General features: G+C 38.3%; 1 protein-coding gene across 2 annotated transcripts in view; it reads left to right on the forward strand.

The window, feature by feature from the left end:
- The window catches only part of LOC140302998 (programmed cell death 1 ligand 1-like), a 100101-nt gene that overhangs the window by 43434 nt on the left and 33335 nt on the right, over window positions 1-23332 (forward strand). Inside the window, exon 3 of one of the 2 annotated variants that reach the window (XM_072381554.1) lies at window positions 20761-21099. The exons of the other annotated variant lie outside the window; for it this stretch is intronic. Within the exon in view, the coding sequence (XP_072237655.1) occupies window positions 20761-21099 (339 nt within the window). The remainder of the gene's footprint in view (window positions 1-20760; window positions 21100-23332) is intronic. 2 annotated transcript variants of the gene reach the window in all.

A 23332-nucleotide genomic window follows, 5' to 3' on the forward strand; every position in this document is an offset into this window, starting at 1 on the left:
TTCAACTGTAAGTGTTATTTTAGTGTTCCCTTTATTCTTTTTTGAGTAGTGTACATGTTTTTTTTTAAATGGGAAAAGGGTAAAGCATTTTGATTTCCTATTCACTGTTTTGTGTGTTAGCCAAATTGATGATATCACAGAACTCTTACATATCTTTTTAGGTTGTATGTTAAAGGACAGAACAGAGGAAAAAAACCCAGGTGAGTCAAGTTTCTGATGATGTCACTGACCATGTCACCTATTTATGGTGTCCGTAGTCTACTCTCTTACCATTTTTAATGGCAAAATACTTTTTAAACTAAACTGAATTGATCAGAGACTATATTTAACTTGTCCTTAATTCATCAGGTCTGGATGATAAGACTTTCTCTGAAATATATTTGTTAAATGTGTTGATTATGATTACAATGAATTGAATTCCAATTGGCTTGAATTGGACTATATTACTTAAGTGCCTTGAGATGACAATTGTTGTAATCTGGCGCTATATAAATAAAATTGAATTGAATTGAATTGAATTGATTGTCTATGTGTAATGAGCTAAAACTGATGCAGATGTTGACCTAAGATCATGAAGTATGATAACCATGGTTAAGAAAGAGAAAACATGAAAATATATTGAGTTCTTATTCTGATAACAATATTGAACTTTACGTCACTGCGGTGTGTGTGAATTTATCACTAATAAATACACACACACATGCCAACATCCTTAATTTGATAATATATTTTTAGGGCATTTTCTTCAAAGGTCTTGGTGAGATCTAGCATTAAGGCCTTTACTTAGTAACACAAATTACAATCCTCTAATACAAAGAACAAAAAATCCATTATTCTACCGATAATCCTGGAATTGTTCTTTACATTTTGTCTACAGGTACCTGTCAAATGGCAAATATCAGGATAATAAATCAAACAAATGATGGGATGCTGTTGCAATGTGCGGCTCAAAATGCATATCCAAAACCTGAACTCGAGCTGCAGGACCGTGCTGGAGTCATTGTTCCTGCTGAAAATATCCAGTCTTTTAAAAACGGAGACAACTTTGATGTTATTCTCTTTGCGACTGTGATAAAGACAGGCAACTATCATTGTGTTGCAAGGCAGAAAAGCATCTGTCATGAAGTCCTTTCTGTAGAGACCTTTGTGTCCCACTCAGGTGAGTTTCCTTTTTCATATAATTTTTTTGTATTTTTATTGATTATATGAATACTTTGTTTTTGATAATTGTTATTTCTTTGTTTTAATCTACATTGACGGGAGCAAGAGAATAGATTCATTGCAAGCTACAGCTAACATTTACATGGTTGATTGTGCTCTAAATACACACGTGGACAAAATTGTTGGTACCCCTCAGTTAAAGAAGGAAAAACCCACAATTCTCACTGAAAACACTTGAAACCTACAAAAGTAACAATAAATAAAAATTCATTGAAAATTAAATAATCAAAATCAGCCATTACTTTTGAAATGTTGATTAACATAATTATTTAAAAAATAAATAAAGAAATAGGGCTGGACAAAAAATTATGGTACCTCTATAAAAGATTGAAAACTATTTGACCAGAGTGACATGATTAACTCAGGTGTGTCCTTTAGTTGACATCACAGGTGTTTCCAAACTCATAATCAGTCAGTCTGCCTATTTAAAGGGAGACAAGTAGTCACTCTGCTGTTAATTAGGAAGCCGGGTAAAGATCATAGTAAGACAATAAATTACAGGCCCATAGCACTAACATCGCATATAGGTAAGATAATGGAAAGAATGATAAATGAAAGAATGATGTATTATATAGAAATAAAGGGATTGGTGACTAGACATCAGAGTGGGTTTAGAAGAGGTCGGAGCACTATTGATCCAGTAGTATGCATTGAAGACGATATAAGAAAAGCACAAGTAAATAGAGAAACAGTGGCAGCAGTGTTTTTTGATGTGGAAAAGGCATATGACATGTTGTGGAGAGAGGGATTGCTAATTAAAATGCATCGAATGGGAATTGAGGGAAACATGTTTAACTGGACTATGGATTTTTTAAGTGAAAGAGTTATACAAGTTAGAATAGGGTCGGAAGTGTCAGAGAGCCATATGGTAGAGAATGGTACACCGCAGGGGAGTGTGATAAGTCCAACGTTATTTACAATAATGATAAACAATATATTCGACAGTGTACCAGCAGGAATGGGATGATCTTTGTTTGCAGATGATGGGGCATTATGGAAGAGGGGAGGCAACATAGATCACATAGTTAAGAAACTACAGGAAGGGATAGATCAAGTGGAGAAATGGGGAGAAGAGTGGGGTTTTAAATTTTCAGTGGGGAAAAGTAAAGTAATGTTCTTCTCAAAAAAGAAAAATTAGTGAAAATAAAAAGTTAGAACTTAGAGAGTGTAAACAGCTTTCAATTCTTAGGAATGATAATGGATTCTAGATTAACATGGAGGGAGCATGTGAAGGGAATTGTAGAGAAAAGTAAGAGAGTATTGAATATTATGAGATTTTTGGCTGGGTTAGAGTGGGGTGCTGATTTTACAGCATTAAAATATATATACATAGCATTAATAAGGTCTAGAATGGATTACGGCAGTGTGGGATATGGATCGGCAGCAAAAACAGTACTCTCACAATTAGATATAATCCAAGCCAGAGCATTAAGAACTTGTCTCGGAGCAATAAAAACAGCACCAATATGTTCACTACAGGTTGAAGCAGGAGAAATGCCATTATGGCTCAGAAGAAAACAGCTGATAGCCAACTTCTGGCTAAATTTAAAAGGACACAAAGAAGAACATCCAGAAAAAAGAGTTCTGGAGATGTGCTGGGAAAAGGGGAAGGAGGAAAAAACGAGTTTTGGGTGGGTCAGTGAGGGTTTAGCAGAACAACTAAAAATACAACGTATGGAATTCAGCCCAACAGTTCTGTGGACAGTAATACCAAAATGGATGCTACAAGAAACAAATGTAGACTTAAACATGTGGAACATCAAGGAAAGAAAAAAAACAACAGATCTAGTGCAGGAATTTTATAACTATGTGGAGGAAAAATATGGAGAATATGTGTATATATATACAGATGGGTCCAAAGAACAGGCAACAGGAGTAACAGCAGCAGCAATGGTGGTTCCCATTTATAATAGGACAATTTCAAGAAGAACATCAGATCATTTAAGTATATATGCAGTGGAATTATGTGCAATATTGATAGCAATAGAATGGATGGAGGGGGTGAGGGATAGGAAAATAGTTATATGTAGCGATTCATTTTCATCACTCTTAAGTATTAAAAACGGAACAGCAAAAACACATCAGGAAATTTTATATGAAATACAGTTAAAAACATCCAGGTTAATGCAACAGGGGAGGGAAATAGTGTTCATGTGGGTACCACCGTATGTAGGAATAAAAGGAAATGGAAAAAGCAGACAAAGCTGCTAAGGATGCAGTAAAGAAAGAGGTGGTGGAAATGAAAGTAAAATTATCAAAAACAGAGGGGAAAAGTTTAGTATGGAAAGAAATAAACAATCAGTGGAATCAATATTGGAAGAAACAGGTAAAGGAAGACATTTATATAAATTACAAAGTATTGCAGGAGAGGCAGGGTGTTGTGGACAGAACAGAACAGAACAATTCATTATTAGCAGGATAAGAATAGGTCATTGTAAACTGAATAATACACTTAAGATAATGGGGAAACATCCAACTGGGCAGTGTAGCTGTGGGGAGAGGGAGACAGTGGAACATGTGTTAATAGCATGTCCCAGATATGGAAGGGAGAGGGAAATAATGAAGATAGGGCTGCAGAGGGCAGGAATAACAGAATATAATTTGAAAAACATAGTAGAATCTGCTAAGTCTAAAGAAGGGATGAGAATAACAATAAGATTCTTGGTAAATACTGGAATAATTAAAAGAATATAGAAAAGAAGAAATAGGAAAAAAAAAAATTTAGTCCAGTAGTTAGCGGCATATGCAACACCAAGGATGCCAGCTGCCATTAAAAATCAAAGAAGAAGAAAGAAGAAGTCACTCTGCTGTTTGGTGAAAAGGTGTGTACCACACTGAACATGGACAACAGAAAGCGGAGGAGAGAATTGTCCCAGGACATCCAAAAAAAAAATTATAGACAAACATCTTAAAGGTGCAGGCTATAAGACCATCTCTAAACAGCTTGAAGTTCCTGTGACAACAGCGGCTCATATTATTCAGAAGTTCAAGACCCACGGGACAGTAGCCAACCTCCCTGGACGTGGCCGCAAGAGGAAAATTGATGACAGATTGAAGAGACAGATCGTTCGAATTGTATCCAAAGAGCCCAGGACAACCTCCAAAGAAATTAAAGGTGAACTCCAAGGCCAAGGTACATCAGTGTCAGATCGCACCATTCGTCGTTGTTTGAGCCCAAGTGGACTTCATGGGAGACGACCAAGGAGGACACCGCTGCTGAAAAAAAAAAAAAAAAGCGAGACTGGAATTTGCAAAAATGCATGTTGACAAGCCACAAAGCTTCTGGGAGAATGTCCTTTGGACAGATGAGACCAAACTGGAGCTTTTTGGTAAGGCACATCAACTCTATGTTCATAGACTCAAAAACCAAGCATACGAAGAAAAGAACACTGTCCCTACGGTGAAACATGGAGGAGGCTCAGCAATGTTTTGGGGCTGCTTTGCTGCATCTGGCACAGGGTGTCTTGAATGTGTGCAAGGTAAAATGAAATCTGACGACTATCAAGGCATTCTGGAGAGAAATGTGCTGCCTAGTGTCAGAAAGCTTGGTCTCAGTCGCAGGTCATGGGTCTTCCAACAGGACAACGATCCAAAACACACAGCCAAAAACACCCAAGAATGGCGAGAGAAAAGCGTTGGACTATTCTAAAGTGGCCTTCCATGAGCCCAGATCTGAATCCCATTGAACATCTGTGGAAGGAGCTGAAACATGCCATTTGGAGAAGACACCCATCAAACCTGAGACAACTGGAGCAGTTTGCTCATGAGAAGTGGGCCAAAATACCTGTTGACAGCTGCAGAACGCTCATTGACAAATACAGAAATCGTTTAATTGCAGTGATTGCCTCAAAAGGTTGTGCAACAAAATATTAAGTTATGGGTACCATCATTTTTGTCCAGCCCTATTTCGTTAGTTTTTTTTTTTTTAATAATTATGTTAATCAACAATTCAAAAGTAATGGCTGATTTTGATTATTTAATTTTCAATAAATTTTCATTTATTGTTACTTTTGTAAGTTTCAAGTGATTTCAGTGAGAATTGTGGGTTTTTCCTTCTTTAACTTGTACCAACAATTTTGTCCACGTGTGTAATCATCATTTAAATATGCACAAAATTAAAAAAAAACAAATAGTATGACATTTGTTTGAATTTAGAAGCTTGTTATTACTAATTCAGTTTGTGATTGTTTACAATAGTAAGTGCACCCTAACAGTACATGACTGTAACGTACAGTTGTAGGATGAATCTCACATTTGATCATTTTACTTGAAGAACATTTTTGATTTCAGAGATTATGTTTATGCATTTAGCAGACACTTTTATCCAAAGTGACCTACAAATCAAGATCTAATGAGGAGGATAAATGAGGAGATTCTGAACATGATTGGTCAAACCCTTCTGATAGTACTACTGAGCGAAATTGCTGTTTTTGGAAACTTGACTTCATGTAAACAGTAATCAGTTTTTTTTGTTATGTGCATATATAGATAATAAATCATATATCATTTGGACTAGATAAATGCAGCCAAAAGATATCATGGCAGCTCAAGAAAACTCCATGATTTGTGCCTCTGTACTGTCTTTCAGACCAGCATTTTTTAGCTACTGATAGGACTTCCTCTCAGCCACTTCTTCAATCTGTTGGTGGTACATGCCATTCAGAGTCTTATAGTTCCTCCCTTTCCTCCTTGCCTCCCCTGGGTTTCAGCTACCTGAGACATTCACTTAGAAGTCCATCACTGGGGGCACATCCTCCTGATGTATTTCTGGATATTTGTTGTTTCATCCTCGATATTGGCTCTGACAGTCACAAGCCCCTGTCCTTCCTCTTAGTGTACAATCTCAGGGTGCTGGACTTCGTGCATTGTGAGGAGCTTTCTTGTCTTGATAGCAGTGGCTTCTATTTCCTCCTTTGACCAGGTTATTATCAGTAAGGTATCTGATGTAGCTGTTCATGGCTCAGACTTTGTTCTTACCATTAAGCTGACGCTTCAGGACCCGCCTTACTCTTTGCAGGTACTTTGTTATAGCGGACTTCCTTGTGGCCTCTGCCTGGTTGGCATTTGCCTTTGGGCTCCCAGGAATTTGTAGCAGTCCTCAATGTCTGTTAAGGTGCCCGCTGGTAGTTTAACCCCTTCAGTCATCACCTTGCCTCTTTTTGATATAATTCACCCGTATTTATCTCGTCCAAATGACATAACGCAGTCCTTGCTGTATATCCTAGTGAGGTGTGAGTCGATATCTCGCTCAGTCCTCACATACAACTTAAAGGGGAACTCCGGTATTTTTAAACCTAGACATTATTTCTGGCATGAAATACATTTATCTACTGACCGAGAACAGTTTGGCGAAAGTCGCCATCATTCGGGAGCTATTTAGATCACTCACAATCGGCATATACCCATATAATGGAGTGAACAGGGCAGGGACGATGCAGCCTCTAAATAAGGCATTATCTGTCTTTATTTCACCAATACTTTAAGAAGAATGAATGAATGAACGTGTACTATAGCTCTGTTAGCTCATAGGTGCTGTTATGTGGCTACTTGTGGCTATAAGAGAGCTGACAGAGGGATTTCTACACAGGCACTCTCCTGAGACGACTTATGAGACGATGATATATATAGAAAGATTAAATTAGTTGGGTGAAAAGGGGGGAAATACTTCCAGTAGTGCAGATAAAGCAACGACTCAAATCAGTTCAGGATATTCTATATGATACTGTAGTGTGTTGTAGGTTATAGGGGCTAAAAGGATGTTACTGACAAGGTCAAGCTGATTTTGTCTGGCAGGTCATTCAGCAGCTAACACTCAGTCTGCTTCAGTTCTCAGTTTGAAAGCCTGTTTTTGACATGCAAAAAGGCTGCTACATTAACAGTGATCAGATTAAAGCTGAAAAGATTGTCTCTGATATTTCGCCAGCTTTGTAGTTTCCTGCTAAAAATATGGTTAAAATACATAAACAAATAAATGATGCCTGGAATAAGAGTTTAAATGAAGAAGAGATTTCTGGGATGTTGGGTCCAATGAAGAAAAGAAAATTACCGAAGGAGGAGAAAAAAGGTTCAAACCCTTTTTTTTTCTTTTCTTTTCTTCCCTGATATTCATGGGAAATAAGAGATTCCTGCCAAAAATAGTGGACAGGCTGTGGGCACAGCAGAATTTCAGAATATTATGTGTTTCACTGAGACTTGGCAGCAGGAACCCACTTCAACGCTCCTCTATCTGGTGACAAAGGAATGTCATTCATTTCTTGCTGTAATAGTTTGGGAGTTTACTCAGCCTTTTCTCATCTGGGCAGAGCGTTTTTCTCATTGGTTTGGTTTGGTCTCATTGGTCAGAAATTTGAAGTGGGTGTGGCTAATGCGGAAAGTTTTACAGTAATGGGTATTTTTGAGGATCAGCTGTCCAAGGTGGTGAGGAAGACCAAAAATCTATATAACACATCAGCTAGAAAACTGCTATCTCTGCCATTGTCACTGTGCTGTCGCTGTATTGTTGTTTCTGTCAGATTCCCACAATGGTTAGCACCTGTGACATGTGCTGCAGTGGGAGGGCCCTATGAGGACTTCCCAGGAGTTCTGCAAGTGACGTGTGAAATGTCCTGGCCAGAACTAACTTTGTTCTCGTTCCTGCTTGTGGAGAATGTGCAGGCCTGAACAGACCTTTGGGACACTGCTGTTAAATCTAACACTGTGATGCTTGTTGTCTTCCTTTTGTTGGCAGAGTGGTTGAACAACATGAGACGTTAATGTCACAGGTGTTGGTAATAAAATGGAAGTTTGTATCAGGACAGGATTCAGCTGTGATAACAGATGTGTTGCACATCCAGTACCAGTCAAAACTTTTTAGACACAGAATTATTCTAAAGAGTGGGTAGGTGTGTCCAAACGTTTGACTGAAACTCACTTTCATTATATTATATTTCAAAACTACTTTAAAATTACTTTTGATGACATGAAGTTATGATCAGACTCTGTAGTGTTTGCTGGCACTTAAATGATTATATTTGTTGTTAGAAACTGGTTTAGAAAATATTCAAATTTCACAGGATGTTTCAGCTGTAATTATGTTGTGCTTTACAGTTCAGCTTTTTCTTAACTTCCTGTTAGATATACTGTTGTAACCCGTTAAAAGGAAAGGAAAGATAGCACAAAATTTAACAGGATGTGAATTTTCTTTCATGAATTATAATTTCTGTTTCCAGGTGCAACTTCAACGCCATCTGGTGAGATTTCTTTGATTTCCTTTGAAACACTGAAGTAATTTTAGCTGATCATCTGTTTAGATTAACATCAAAGTATATTGATAATGGAAACATATTTGCCAGTTGAAAAAGTCTCACAGTCTCATTAGTAATGAGGCCCTGACACTTGATTTAAATCTGTAAACAGACAAGAGGAGGAACGAGACTCTTTTACAGTTTTCTAAACAGCTGGAGCAACATGATCCTGAAGAGAGAAACTAAAACAACACGAGATGATTTAGATGTTAAAATCATCTAAATCTGTGACATTTTTAGTTTCACTTGTAGCTGAAGAACTGATGTGCCAAATGTTCCAAAAATACAGAGAAACCCACTGAAGTTTCTGTTAGTTGTTCAGGTTGGTTTGAATCAGCTCACAGACTGAAAAGCCACACTCAAAAATGTAAATGAAATGAAAATGTAGGACCACTCTAAACCTAAATATGTGCTAAATATACACAGATCCTGGTGATGATGCCATGATGGCTCATAAAAGCAGCTTTTAATGGTTTATTCATTGATTCATTAAATTTTATTTATATAAAAATTGCCAAAAGTGCCAAATTACAACAATTGTCATCTCAAGGCACTTAAATAATATAGTACAATTCAAGCCAATTGGAATTCAATTCATTATAATCATAATCCAATTCATTCATATAGAGCCAATTCAAAAAATAATATCCTAGCTAAGGAAACCAACAGATTGCACCGAAACTTGTCTTCAGTCCAATCTCCTGTCCTGAGCGTGCCTGTGGCGACTGTGGAAAGGAACGACTCCCTTTTAACAGGAAGAAACCTCTGGCAGAACCAGACTCAGGAAGGGTGGCCATCCGCCTCAACCAGCTGGGGTTTGAGAAGACAGAAAAGAGGGAAAAGAGGGGGGAAAAACACCATGACACCATTCAAAGGATACCTGTTGGAACAGGGAAACACAAGTTAATAACCACAATAATGTCACATGTACATAATATCATTTGAGAAATAAAACAGGGGGAAAAAGAGAGCAAAGTGAGGAAAGGTGTGACAGATGAGGTCCCCCAGCAGTCTAAGCCTATAGCATCTTAACTATGGGATGTTTCAGGATTACCTGAGCCATCCCTAACTATAAGCTTTATCAAAAAGGAAAGTTTTAAGCCTAATCTTAAAAGTGGAAACGGTGTCTGCGACCCGGACATTTACTGGCAGCTTATTCCACAAGAGAGGGGCCTGATAACTGAAGGCTCTACCTCCCTCTACTTCTCCCTTTACTTGTGATTAGTACTGACTGTGTGGGAGTAAAGTTTCTGTGTAACAAACATTAAGTGCAGCAGGGTGTTTGCTGATTACAGCAGCAAGTAAAACTCAGTGTTTGGTTTTTATTCAAAGAGAAAATGGAAATGAAAGCAGCAGTGAAACTGTCCTCATTCCTAAACCTGGTCAGAAATCGTTGTTATGTAACACTATCAGAGATACTACAACAAGATATTATCATTGTGATGCTTTTCTAAAACAAACATAATGGGAATGGTCTCTTTACTTTTCTAGTTAAGTTTAATGAAGTTTTACTCATTTAATTTAGAATGCAGGAAAATTCTTTTCTGTTCTGTTTTTGTTGCGTTTAATATCAAATGTTCTGTATGTGATGTATTGATTGTTACATTATTAATGATGTGTCAACTTTTTTGTTCATTTTAAGGATGCATTGCTGCTTCAGTTTTTGGGGCTCTTCTTGTTGGTGTTCTCCTGGGTATGCTCCTTCACGCATTCATCAACCATTAGAAAAATAAGTTTTATTACCATTTTACATCAATATAATCATTACGTAAGCAACACCTCACATTCTTGATAATTATCTGTGTTTTGAGTTTTTAAATGTGTTCTTAGCATCTCTGAATCATCCCTGTACTTGTAACACATAAATAGTAGTAGTAGTCTGTTAAAATGGATTCTCTTATAATTTTAATCCCCTGAATCTAATGAGAATCTCAGATTTTTATCCTCGATATTATTGTTCACAGAGTTTTGTCATTCACTTTCATATAACAATAAATTTGCTCACTTGACTAATACTGAGCACATCCTAACTGGATCAACCTGTATTGAATCCTGTTGATAATGGCTGGATGTAGTGAGGGAGATGTAAGAGAAAATAGAAAAAAACACGGCTGGAACAAATGTACAGGAAAGCTTATTTGAATTATTCATGCAAATACATTTTGTGCCACAGGAAGCACTGAGAGGTTGTATAATTGTGTTTTCTCTCTGATAGGCCAACCATGAAAAAAAAGAACAGCACTGAATCAACAGAGAGATGGCTGCAAATACGCCTTGATGTCAACTGGTGAATGTGCACTTTTGCTCTTATGTGGACCATTTTAGTTCAGGTATTTTTAAACATTTTAAACATTTCAAGAGTGATTTTAAGCTGTAGCGATAAGGACAGAAGAAGATAAATGTAAAAGGATAACTACAAGTTCAGTCTTTCTTTTACTCACAGTCTGATTCTATCAATGTAATCTTTGACACCACGTGGGTGTAGCATCTTTTTATATCCACTATGTCTGTGTCAGTGGCAAAGTTACAGGATAACTTTTCTCTTTCTGCTCATTTGACTCGGGCACAGTTGGAAAAAATGGCTTACACACGGCATCTAAGTGCTCTTCTTTGTTTTTGTTTTTTTTCAAGAAATCAATCTATTATTCCTTTTTAGAAACTGATTACTTGTGTATTTGATGTGACTATATTACAGTTTCAAGCATTGTTCCATTATTTTTAAAAAATCTGAATAAATTAGCTAGCTGTTAAGTGAATTGTTATATAGTCTCTCTGTTTGTGTGTGCGTGTCAGACGCTGATGACCAGCTGGTCAGACAATGAGAAAATACAGCAGCCACTATGAATTTAATATGCATGTGTGTGCTATTAAAGATTTCTGCTTCATACTCTTTTCTGCTTGCCTGTTGTTTGCTTTCCACTTACTCATTGATATTGTGGATACATTCAAGTGCATGTGGTATAAATACATGCACAAAATCGGTCATTTTGAAGCTTCTCAAGTAACATGACACGGAGACTGGAGAATTGGTCAGCCTCCAGATTCTCAAGATTTCAGTTCAGTTGAAAAATTGTTCATTGAATAAATGAATGCATTGATAGCTAATTAACTGGCGACCTGTCCAGGGTGTACCCCGCCTTTCGCCCGATGACCGCTGGGATAGGCTCCACCCCCCCCGTGACCCAACCGACGGATTAAGCAGGTATAGAAAATGGATAGATGGATAACTAATTAATTTACGTGTTCATCTGAGTATCTTCATTATGTAATGGAACAAGGATCATCCACAGAGGCTCCACTCTGTAAACTGCAAGATCCAGTGCCAACATCTCAGTAATAGACACCAGGGCTCAATGAGTTAGTTATTTTTTGGCTGATGACCCAAAATAAGATACCTAGTATACAGTGAACTGCTTCTGGATTTTGGCTTAATTTCTGTTAAATAAACAATGACACGGTGTCATGAGAGGGTGCTGGTGCTGGGGAAACATCCTCTACAAATGGAGGTCAGGAATAAGAGTACAGAGAGCTGATGGACGGGTTTGTGAAGTGGTTGCATATAATTCACCTGCTGCTGAACATGGACAAGACCAAATATATGGTCATTGACATGAGGCAGAAGAGCATAGCCACACAACTCCTGTGCATTTTTGGAAGGACTGTCGAAGCAGTAGAGGACCACAGATATTCCAGGAGACAGAGCTGGAAGACCAACAATATGGTTGTGTACAGGAAAGGAATGAGCAGACTTTTACTTTCTGAGGAAGGTCAGATACTTTAACGCAGGGTTCTCAAACTCAATTTATCTGCAGGCCGCTGGAAGTCGAGTCTGGGCCGCATCAAATATTCCAAAAAAAAAGTACAACTGATCCAATCTTCTTAATCTTTATTAATAACATTCAGAACATGAACGGTTCTTCAGAACATAGGCTTCTCTGACCTACTCCTTGCTACCAGAGACCTGGCAGCGCTTCCTCTCACACAGCTGAAGTATATTTGGTCTGAGGTAGGAACCAATTGAGACCCTCAGTTGGCTTGAAGATGCTCATCAGTAAGTTTGGACTTGTACTTTTCACACAGATATGTGCTCCCAAAAAGGCACATGGTCTGCTGAAAAAGCATCCTGGAAAGCTCGGGAAAGGTGGAGGGCAATTCTCTCAAAAATTGTCCAAGCTTCTCTGTTTTTCCACTCACCTCCATGAACTTGGCTTTAAGTTCAGAATTGCACTGCAGGTCGATTAGCTCCATTTGAAGCACAGGAGGCATCTTGCACAAGGAAGGAGAAGGGGTCATCAAAAATTCCTCCTGTAGCTTTACAATGGCACCAGCATACTTCCCACCACTGAATGGTGTGCCCACATCCATGAGTGCCTTGCATGCTGGGAATTAGTGGAGGTTTGTCGGAGATTGCTGGGCTTTCCATAACACAAGTTTTGTGGAGAATGCTCTGATGTTGTCAGAGGCAGCACTGACAAGCTGCCCCAGGCCTTGTAATTTCTTGTTCAGTGCATTCAGCTGCTGTGTGATATGAACAAGAAAACTTAAGTCCATGAACCATTTTGGATCACTCAGCACAGGAACAGCCACCCCATCCATGAAGGCTTTCACTTCTGCTCTCAACTCAAATCTCTTCAACTCGTTTCCCCGGCTTCGCCAACGTACCTCGATGAAGTAGACAGAGGCTGACTCTCTGTCCTCCAAAAAGGCGCAGAACTGCTGATGCTTTAAGCCTCTGGATCTGATGTGGTTGATGCATTTCACAACGACAGACATCACATTGTCAAACTTCAGGAATTTTCTGCAAAGGGCCTGCTGATGGATAATGGCCTCCTCCACACCCTCCTCTTCCAGTTTTCTTTGAACAAGTGCCACCAGTCCATTTCTCCTCCCTGTCATTGATGGAGCTCCGTCGGTTGTTATTCCAGCAAACCTCTTCTATGGTGAACCGGCATCCACCGTGGCATCACGCAGCTGGCAGAACATTTCCTGAGCACAGATCTGGCCTTGCATTGGAATCACCGTGAGCAACTCCTCCATCACTTCAAAATTGTCGTCACTTTTACAGCGCTTTGGTCAGCGTTAAGGCGGACTTTCCACTGTATATTTACATATTTTAGTCCCAATACCTGAGTATTTGGGATTTTATTTTAATTTTATTATGATTCATTTTAGTATGCCCTTATCATTGTTAATAGCTGTTTTTCAGCACTTTGTTTTTATCATTATTAAATTTATCATATCATTTATCAAATATGTGTATTTGCACTCCATGTAATTCTTTTCCTTTACCTACTGCAACACTCTGCTGTCTTCATTAGGTGACTAATTAGTCTTGAGTCCGCCCACTTCCCAAGTCCTCTGTACCTTGCACTGAGTGACAGGATGTACACTGCTCTAAAAATAAAGGGAACACTAAAGTAACACTTCATAGATCTCATTGAATGAAATATTCCAGTTAAAAATTATTATTCATCACAGAGGAATGCGGTGAGAACAAAATAACATAAAAATGATCAATGTAAATTAAAATTTTTGTCCCATGGATTTCTGGATTTGGAATCATACTCAATCAAAAGTGGAAAATCACATTACAGGCTGATCCAACTTCAGTGGAAATTCCTCAAGACAAGTCAAAAAGAGGCTCAGTAGTGTGTGTGGCCTCCACGAGCCTGTATGAGCTCCCTGCAACACCTGGGCATGCTCCTGATGAGGCAGCGGATGTTCTCCTGGGGAATCTCCTCCCAGACCTGGATTAAAGAATCAGTCAACTCCTGGAAAGTCTGTGGTGCAACGGTGGAGTCTTTCTGGGTGGAGTTCCTGGGGTTTAGGTCCTCCCAGGTGGCGTTGTCAAGCTTTTTTTACACTAACCCTTCTAGTATTGTGTCACCAGCCAACACACTCCCCTCGCCACACCATGCATCCGTACTTATCAGTTTTTGCACCAATCAATATTAAGCCATCACCCTTAACAACACAGGTGATGTAATTTCCTCACAGCATCCCCCCAGATAACATAAAGCAAATATCATCACTTGAGCTGTTAGAGTCAGTTGGATATTTTCAACAGCTACAACCTTTTTAATGTGAAATTAATTTGAATGTAAACTATATATTTGTATAAATGTACAGCACTTTGGTTGGCTTATATTGAGTTTGAATATGCTTTAAAAATAAACTTTGACTTAAACTGACTTGAAATGTATCTATTGGTATGAATGATTAGAAAGCACGTAGTTATGAGTGTGTGTGAGTTCAGGTGAATGCGGCATGTAGTGAAGCTTTGAGTGGGCAGTTAGACTAGAAAAGTGCTATACAAGTACAAGTCCATTTACCTTAGAAGGTGAAAACAAGAACCAGTTGGTGAGAAGGAGAAAAGAAAAAGGAAATGAGGTAAAGGAAATGATAGAGGTGAGGACAGAAATGTCAAAATAAAGGGAAATTAGGATCTTTGTTTTTAAACCGGTAAAAAAGAAAAAGATAAAAACTTTAGATTCTCTTTGCAAATGCAGATATGTTTAAATGAACAGTCTGTGAACACGTAGGAGTCTTGAGTTTTAACCCTTGAGAGAAGTGAGGAGATAACGGAAGCTTCTGCAGCTCTGCTGCACCGTAGTCTGTCCACTTAAAACAGATCAGACTGAGACTGACATCACGCTCCATCCAGATTGTCTAAAATAAAGTAAATACGCCCAAACCTTGGAATGACTGCCTTTCAGATTTTCTTGTCCTACTTGTTTTTAGCAGCTGCTGGGAAATGCTCAATGTCCTCTTTGTTATCTGCAGTGTTTACCAGAACACCGTTCTACTCTTTCACTGTGAAGTTGTAACTCATTAATCAAAAGGGTTTCCTAATGATTCAGCAGAAAAGGTTATGGAATAGATTTCTTGCTGTCATTTCCTGTTTAACAACGGGACTTTTTAAGAGTTACTGTCAATCATGTTTCAGCTGCTAACTTAACCCCAGCGTCTGCACTCAGTCCTCCAGAAGTGCTCAGCTCAGAAGTTAAGCTACACATAAGCCAACTCTTAAAGAAAGTCACAACTAGAGCAGGAGGGCCCGTAAAATTCAACACATCTGAGGTTGAAAGAAATTGAAAGTAGTCAGCCAGTGGAACCATTTCCTGATGCTGTTGCTGATATTTATATGAAAGGATTACCTGAAAGTGTGTCCAAGGTACTGAACTGATATGTTCTGTTATTGGAGTAATTTCTATTAATTTGTTTAAGTATTTAGCAGATGCTTTTACCCAAAGCAACTTACACAGATAGACAGTCAGGGGACTCTTTCATGCAGGAGATTTGAACTCTTGTCACCTACATGAAAAGTGGCAATCTTACCACTACACGAACCAGTCCCCATACAATATGTATGTGGAACTAATCCCCACATGACTACAGGTCTCCATCAGCACTTGTTTTGTTTTTTTTAAATAAACATTAAGATTTCCCTTTTCACCTCTGCATTTTTCCTATTTTAACTAATTGTGCTCTATTAATAAATAGACCCATCTCATAGACAAACAGTCCCATCTCTTCTTGCCGGAAGAAGAAGATATTCAGTCGGATCCTCTGCCTTTTAAAAAAACAGTGTGTAAGTGTAAAAAGGTGCTATTGTATTACAATTAGTTGGTTTATTTTTGGTTTGAATTGGACTGTAACTTTGCCTTGAGATGACATTTGCTGTGATTTGGAGCTATTAAAAAATTTGAGAAAAGAATTGAGGGCTGCATATTGGAGTTGTGGTTAGCACTGTTATGTCATAGCAAGAGGGTTCCAGGTTCAACTCCCAGCTGGGACCTGTCTGTGGAGTTTGCATGTTCTCCCCATATATGGGTGGGTTCTCCCTGGGTACTCTGGCTTCCTCCCACCATCCAAAAACATGCATGTTTGGCTAGTTGTTGTCTCTAAAATTGTCCTTGTGAGTGAGTGAGTGTGGTTGTTTGTCTCTGTGTGGCCCTGTGATGGACTGGCGACCTGTCTGGGGTGCACCCCGCCTCTCGCCCAATGTCTGTCTTCAGCTCATAAATAAAAACATTCTTTTAGAGGCAGAATATTTATGTGAAAATCTAACATTTCAGATTTGAATCTGTGCTTCCAAAATGTCTCATTTGACAGGACAACGCACAGAGACCGGTTAAGTTCTGTGATAAAGTCTGCCATGGCTCCTTTCTCTTCTCCATACAGCTAGCATGCAGCTGATGAGATGCGAGCAGCTAGAAATAAAAACTCTTAAATCTGAACATTTCTTCAACTGACAAAAGAAATGTGTATTGTCAATAGCAACAGATTGAGTGTCTTTAACCTTCCTATGATGAATGCAGGTCTGCAGCATGGATGGAGTGTGCTCTTAATGGTCTGCATGAGGTGGGATGAACTGTATCATAAGACAGCAGCACTGCAGACACACAAAGCCATGACTGCTTTACTGTGTTAGTGCTGCTAAGTCTGGCCATCTGGACGACTGCCAACTTGCTGCAAAATTGAACTTCCTGATTGTAAATTCACCCTTCAAAGTAAAACTGTAAACATCAAAATATAAAATAAATCCATTTAGATTTCTGAAATGTCATATTACTAAGTAGAAAATAAAGATAATTGGATCACATACTTTGCCTTTCGTTTCAAACGAAATATCTTATCTTACTTAGAACATCTAAAACAATACATAAGCCAGTAGAAGGACGATGACACATCGGCAAGGTAACAGTGACCCTGAACGTCCACATATCAACAGTAATGTGCAAAAGTCTTGAGCCTTTACTAATTTCTTTCAATATTCAGAGGAAAAGGGGAAATAGACAAAGAAATAAATTCAAACGTATGCAAACACACATGGAAATGTAGTAAATAAGGCAAAAACACAGTCTGTACAATTTTAACAAGCTCAGTTGTCAAAATTTGGTCTGAGCTCCTTTATTCTCCAACACAGCCTGAACTCTCTGAGACGAGCTTTCTGTCATTTCTTTAAGTAGTCATCAGAAATTGTTCTCCAGGCTTCTTGACATCCCAAAGCTCTTCTTTGAAGCTCTTCTTTGGATGTCAGCTGCCTTTTCATATTGCATGCATGCATTTTCATATTGTTTATGTATTTAGCAGACGCTTTTATCCAAAGCGACCTACAGATAGGCAGATAGGGTAAGGGGTCTTGCCTAAGGACCCCTACTGGAGACAGGATTTGAACCCAGATCTCCCACATGAAAGGTGGCAACCACTACACTATCCAGTCCTTTTGTTCTGTTCTCTGTCAGATGATCCCACACTGCTTCAATGGTGTTGAGGTCCGGGCTCTGAGGAGGATTCATCCCTCTAATCAAACCTGTTGCCACTGATTTTCAGTCCACTTCTTGTGTCATTTGGCATAGCTCAGCCTTTTCTCCCTGTTTCCCTTCCTTAAGACCTTAAGAATGGCTTCTTCTTCTTCTCATGGAGACCATTTCTGATGAGGCTTGGGCCAACAGTAGATGGATCAACTGAAGGTCCAGATGCATCTCTCAGGTCCTGTGTCAGATCTTTGTTGGAGTTTTTCCTCTTTCTCAAGGACATCACATTCAGATACTGTTCATCAGCTGTAGATAGTTTTCTTTTTAAATCTGCCACTTCTTCTTCGACACATTGTAAACCATACCGGGGAAGCGGGGGTGTCATGTCCATAAAGGACTTTGTGCCGGAAGTACAGCTTTTGCAGAAGCTGAAAACGAAAGTTATAGACTGAGTCAGTGATGGTGAGAGGAGTGGTTACACGCTCCTTTATAGAGAGATCGTGAAGTGATGATTCAGATTCTCAGGTCACTTCGGCAGCCATGGAGCTTCTATCACTCGTGTGCCTCTTCGTCCTGGCGTGGTCTGCAAGGACACTTGGTGATGAAACCGGTAAGAAAAATAATTCTTTCAATTTTAGATAGTCTTTGCAAATGCAGATTTATTTAAATTAGCAGACAGTGAACACGTAAGATTCTTGAGTTTTAAAACTCGAGAGAAGCGGGGAGATAATGGAAGCTGCTGCACCTCTCACAGCAGCCTTCAGCCGTTTGAAATGAACGTGAACACTTTAATCTGCACAGACATGCAGCATCCTCCACATAAAATATCGTTCAAAGAATTAATCTTTCTGTTCCCAATCATATGCTTAATATATTATGGAGATATTTTTATAGTACCAGTAGGTACAACACAGCATCTGTGAGCAGATGGGCGCTGTCTGCAGGAAGCTCACATCTATTTGCGAGAATCTGCTGCACCGACTGCGCAGTATTTATTTCCGAATAGTTATTCATTTTTGGAGGGTTTTCGCCCCTAATGAGCTCTAGGTATAGTCTTTTCACAGCAGCAAACTTCGCGGTACCGTGTTTGGTATGTTCACATTTATCTTAGAAATTATTTTTAGTATTTTCACAGAAAACAATCGTTAAATTAACAGAAATCCCTCGAAAATACCAATCAAACTACTATATTGTAGTATTTATGTAAGTCTTGTCGTTTTGGAAAGTAGTTTTTAAAGAATGTTGTGATAGATAAACCTTAATAAATGTATAGTGCACTTGCTCTTCTCTGCACCTCTTGCATTGTATTGTTTTAAAGTGACGTCACCTGTCCTGGCTGTCTCAGGTGTAAATGATACTCAACACTACCAGCAGTTACATTATCTTCAGCTGGCTGAGTTTTCACCCTTTCCATATTTGGAAGTTCCTGTATGGGCTGTTAAACTGCATCCCGCCCCCATTTTAGTGTGATGAGCAAAGCTCACCCTGAGGTTTCATAGTACTACAGTACCATGACTGGAGAGAGACGAGTAACATAATTATCTCTGAGTCATTGTTTTGAGAATGTTATTTACTGTATAATGTTAAGAAGTTGTTTTAACTGTCAGATCCCACTGTCATAATGTGATGAGAAGACAATATTCAGTAAATATTAACTGATGCACAGAGCTCGTTCACTGGGTCTTACACTGGGAGAGCTTTAACTGACTGAATCTGGAAGTGTTTCTTTTTATGTTTTTTGTGATCAACACAAGATTCTCCCTTTAAAGTTGTTAATCTCTAACTTGTGTTCTATTGAATTTATCAAAACATAGCCACCTCAGCCAAGTGGAGCATGAATGGAGCATGTTCTTCACAAGTAACATGATCTCACGTTTGGTGTCCACAGTCCAGCCCAGAGAACACAACCTGAGCAAACTTTAACCGAGAATTAAATATGTCTGATAAGCTTGTACACACATCTGTATACGATACATTTAGCCACTGCAAACATTCAGTTATCTTAGTAAAATGACTGGAAATACCCTGCCTCAGTCCAAAGGTAACTACATCCACCTAAAGCACCTGTGAAGCTTGGCAGTTACCATGTTACTTTCTTTTTGTTTTGTTTATGCCACAGAAAAGAAAAATGGAGAAAAGCTCAAATTTTCTGTTTTGGAATCAGCAGGATGCTGCTTTTCACCTTGTAAAACCACAAACTGATGCTTCCATATCTCTGTTAAATACTTTTTACCAACTGCATGGAAACAGACATCAGAACAAAATAACTATGGATCTTTTTCTTTTTTTATGACTCATAAGTCACAAATATTAACAATATTTAATCATGGACAAGCTTCCATCCTGGTTCTAACCCAACACCAATAGAACTGAAAACGCAACATGTTTCTCACACCTTACTGAAATACCACTGAAATAAGTTAGTTGTTGTTGCAGCTAACTGACAGCCAGTTCTCCCCTGGAGGAAAGTAACGTGACCATAAGAGGCAAGTAAGGAACTAAACTATAAAGCTGTGATAAGATCAACTGAGACAGTTGTTCTGAGATGTGTTAAAATTTCTAATTTGATTGAATGATGTAGCATTAAGATATTTCAGAAAGTGCAGCACAGAGTGTCACCAGCAGATGGCCACAGAGGACTGCAAGAGTCTCCTAAAATTTGTCAAACAATTAGGATAAATTTAATTTAAAAAATGTAAACGGGTCTATTAATGTTAAACAATGGTCAGATGTTCAGATGATATTCCAGTGCATATGATCAGAAGCCTATTTATCAATTAAATAAACCAATAGACATTGTTCACCTGTAACGGATATGAAGGTGGTTAATGTTTCAGCAGAGTAACATTGGCATAGTTGGAAACATGGCATCAGAAGTAGATTAAGGGGATGTCATGATTTCAGAAGCTGGCTTTTATAGCAACAAGTTTCCATATGTCTGTTTTACTGTTATTAGGTATGTAAATGTATTGATTATCACATTTTACATCTTCCAGGTCCAGCGGTCATCAAAGTGACTGTAGAAGAAGGAAGTGATGTAGTTTTACCCTGCGTCCTCAGCTCCAAGGAGAACCTTGAACTAAAGCTGTTTGACTGGAAGAAGGATGATCAGAAGGAGGTGTTCATGTATGATGCTGGCCGTCATTACAATGATGATCTATCAGGTCAAGACGAGCAGCTCAAAGGTCGAATCTCACATTTTCCAGAAGAACTGAGGAATGGCAACGCCTCCATAATGATCAGAAACACCAAGGTGGCTGACAGTGGAAACTACACCTGTGATTTTCCACGTCTGCAGCCTAAAAGACAAATATTCCACATTAAGCTTGTTGTTGGTGAGTGATTTCTGTCATAAAACACCAGATTTTTACATTTTTTACTGATGAGTCAGAATGAACAGCAGGCAGAACCTCAGCAGGCCTGTAGCCACACGAGGAGGGATTCTCTCAGTGTCAAACACCTCTAATATTTGATCGATGATTTTTTCAAAGTCAGTGTTGAGGTAAGATGGTCAACAGGATTTATACTTCTCTCGCCTCCTTTTGAATGCAACCATCAATTCCTCCAAGTAAGATGTAACAGATGTATCATTATCACAATTAAAATGTTTATTCAGTCTCATCGCTTTTTTAAATTTACCTCAATGCAGCTATGACCACTTTTAGTTCGTTTGAAGCATAATCTGCTCTCATGCCACATAGAACTGGTGCTGATGGCGGGATAGTTGTTTCATATTTTCCCTCAGTCAGTTTTAATCTGATTTCCATTCTTACCTATATCTGTGACAAGTTGTTGATATAACACTGGCACTCTAATTCCTGTTTTCTTTTCCTTTCAGGACGTGTATTAACCTCTTAGTCCTCATTGTCTTCAAACTGCTTCTCTGTGTCTTCAAACCTGCCAGTTTAAAACTGTGTAATCCAAACACCATGAGGGCAACATCCATTTCTGCCATGTCTCTATAAACCAATCATTAAAAAGTTTCATTGCATGCAATAATTATTTTTAAGCTTTAAACAAAGTAAACTGAGGAACAGTTGTGTAGGAAAAAAAGATGGTTTTCTTGTAATTTTTCCTCAAAATTTTTCTTCAAAATGCATTGAATTAGTCATAGTGTGGACTGTCAGGCTAAAAATCTGAGTATTTTACCCTGAACTAGTCCTAAATGTCTCCACAAAATGTCATTTTGATAACCAGAAGTGGCTCTGAGATATTTCAGAGATTACAATGTAGAGCATCTCCTCTATATCTCAACAGTGCTTAAAAAAAGTCTCATCAATTTACAAATAATGATGATAAATCCACTTAATGGCACTGAAGACACTGAAAAAATGTTACTAATTTGCAATTTCCCAATGTGAACATATTTTTTATATCCAGCTAAAGACTTACATATTTGTTAATATTATATTTGATATATTTTTCAAATAATTACGCCTTTTAGACTACGTTTGTATTTTATAATCACTGAGAAGCACACTTTATCTATCTATACAGGCAAATTATTTTACTTCCAACCAAATTAGTGCCTTTTGGCAGTCATTACTTACTATTGGTTCAAAGTAGCTGTCAATAAAACATACCTGTGACTCTTTCTAAATACTCTCCCCTGATTGGTTGACAGAGTTAAAAGTCTGAACATCTCTTTACTTAGTGTGGTACAAGCGTGCTGATTGGTTAATGTTTTTCATGGGCGTGTACTCTTTTCAGATATACTGATTATAATTGGTTAAATCTTTTATTGGAACTTTTAAATTGAGCGAAATGTCTTCGCTTGGACGTTTGCGAAATTTTTGAAAAACTTTTATTTTAGCTAATTTACTGTTAATTCAGCTACTGTAACTTCTTATTGGACTTTAACAAAATTAATTTTACTTTTGGAGTTTTGTTCTTTACGACGAGCCTCTGTTTGCCTGAAAATGTTTGTGGTTTCGGCCAGTTTTCCGCTTATTTACGATGATGCGACATGTTAGCGAGAAAGTATCTAACTATTTGTTTCTTAAGAGTAACACGCTTCTATTTGTTCTCTCTTAGTATTTTGTTTTAAATCTGTAATCTGGTGAAAAACGGACGTCTAAGATTTCAAACGATGTCCCGTATGTTTGTGACGATGCGTCTGGTCGAGACGAAAATATATAGAACATCTATTTATTCATTTTTAATGTAAATATTGGGTCGCATACAACCTCAGCGTCTTAAATGGTTAAAAGACAGAACAGAGGAAAATATTCCAGGTGAGTCCAAATTATGATGACGTCATCATCACTATACCTCACCGGTATGTGATGTAGTTTAACAGTTAATAAAGAGACACATTATCCATGACTAAATGTATCTAAAATGATGCACTGAAATGAATGAAGATATCTTTAAGGGGAGCATATGTCTGGCCGAGAGGTGCTTAAATGTGTTTAAATTATTCTACACCAAAAGTCTGTTTTCGTATAGATGGGTAAATATAAATACTTTATTAATCCCGAAGGAAATGTGTGATAAAGACGATCATTTAAATGTTTTTATTTAGTCCAGAAATCGTTGTAATAGTGTGCAGTGCTTTCAGGTAAATTA

The sequence above is a fragment of the Leuresthes tenuis genome, unplaced genomic scaffold, assembly GCF_036924035.1.
Source record: "Leuresthes tenuis unplaced genomic scaffold, fLeuTen1.0.hap1 SCAF_3, whole genome shotgun sequence".
NCBI classification, from domain to species: Eukaryota; Metazoa; Chordata; class Actinopteri; order Atheriniformes; family Atherinopsidae; genus Leuresthes; species Leuresthes tenuis.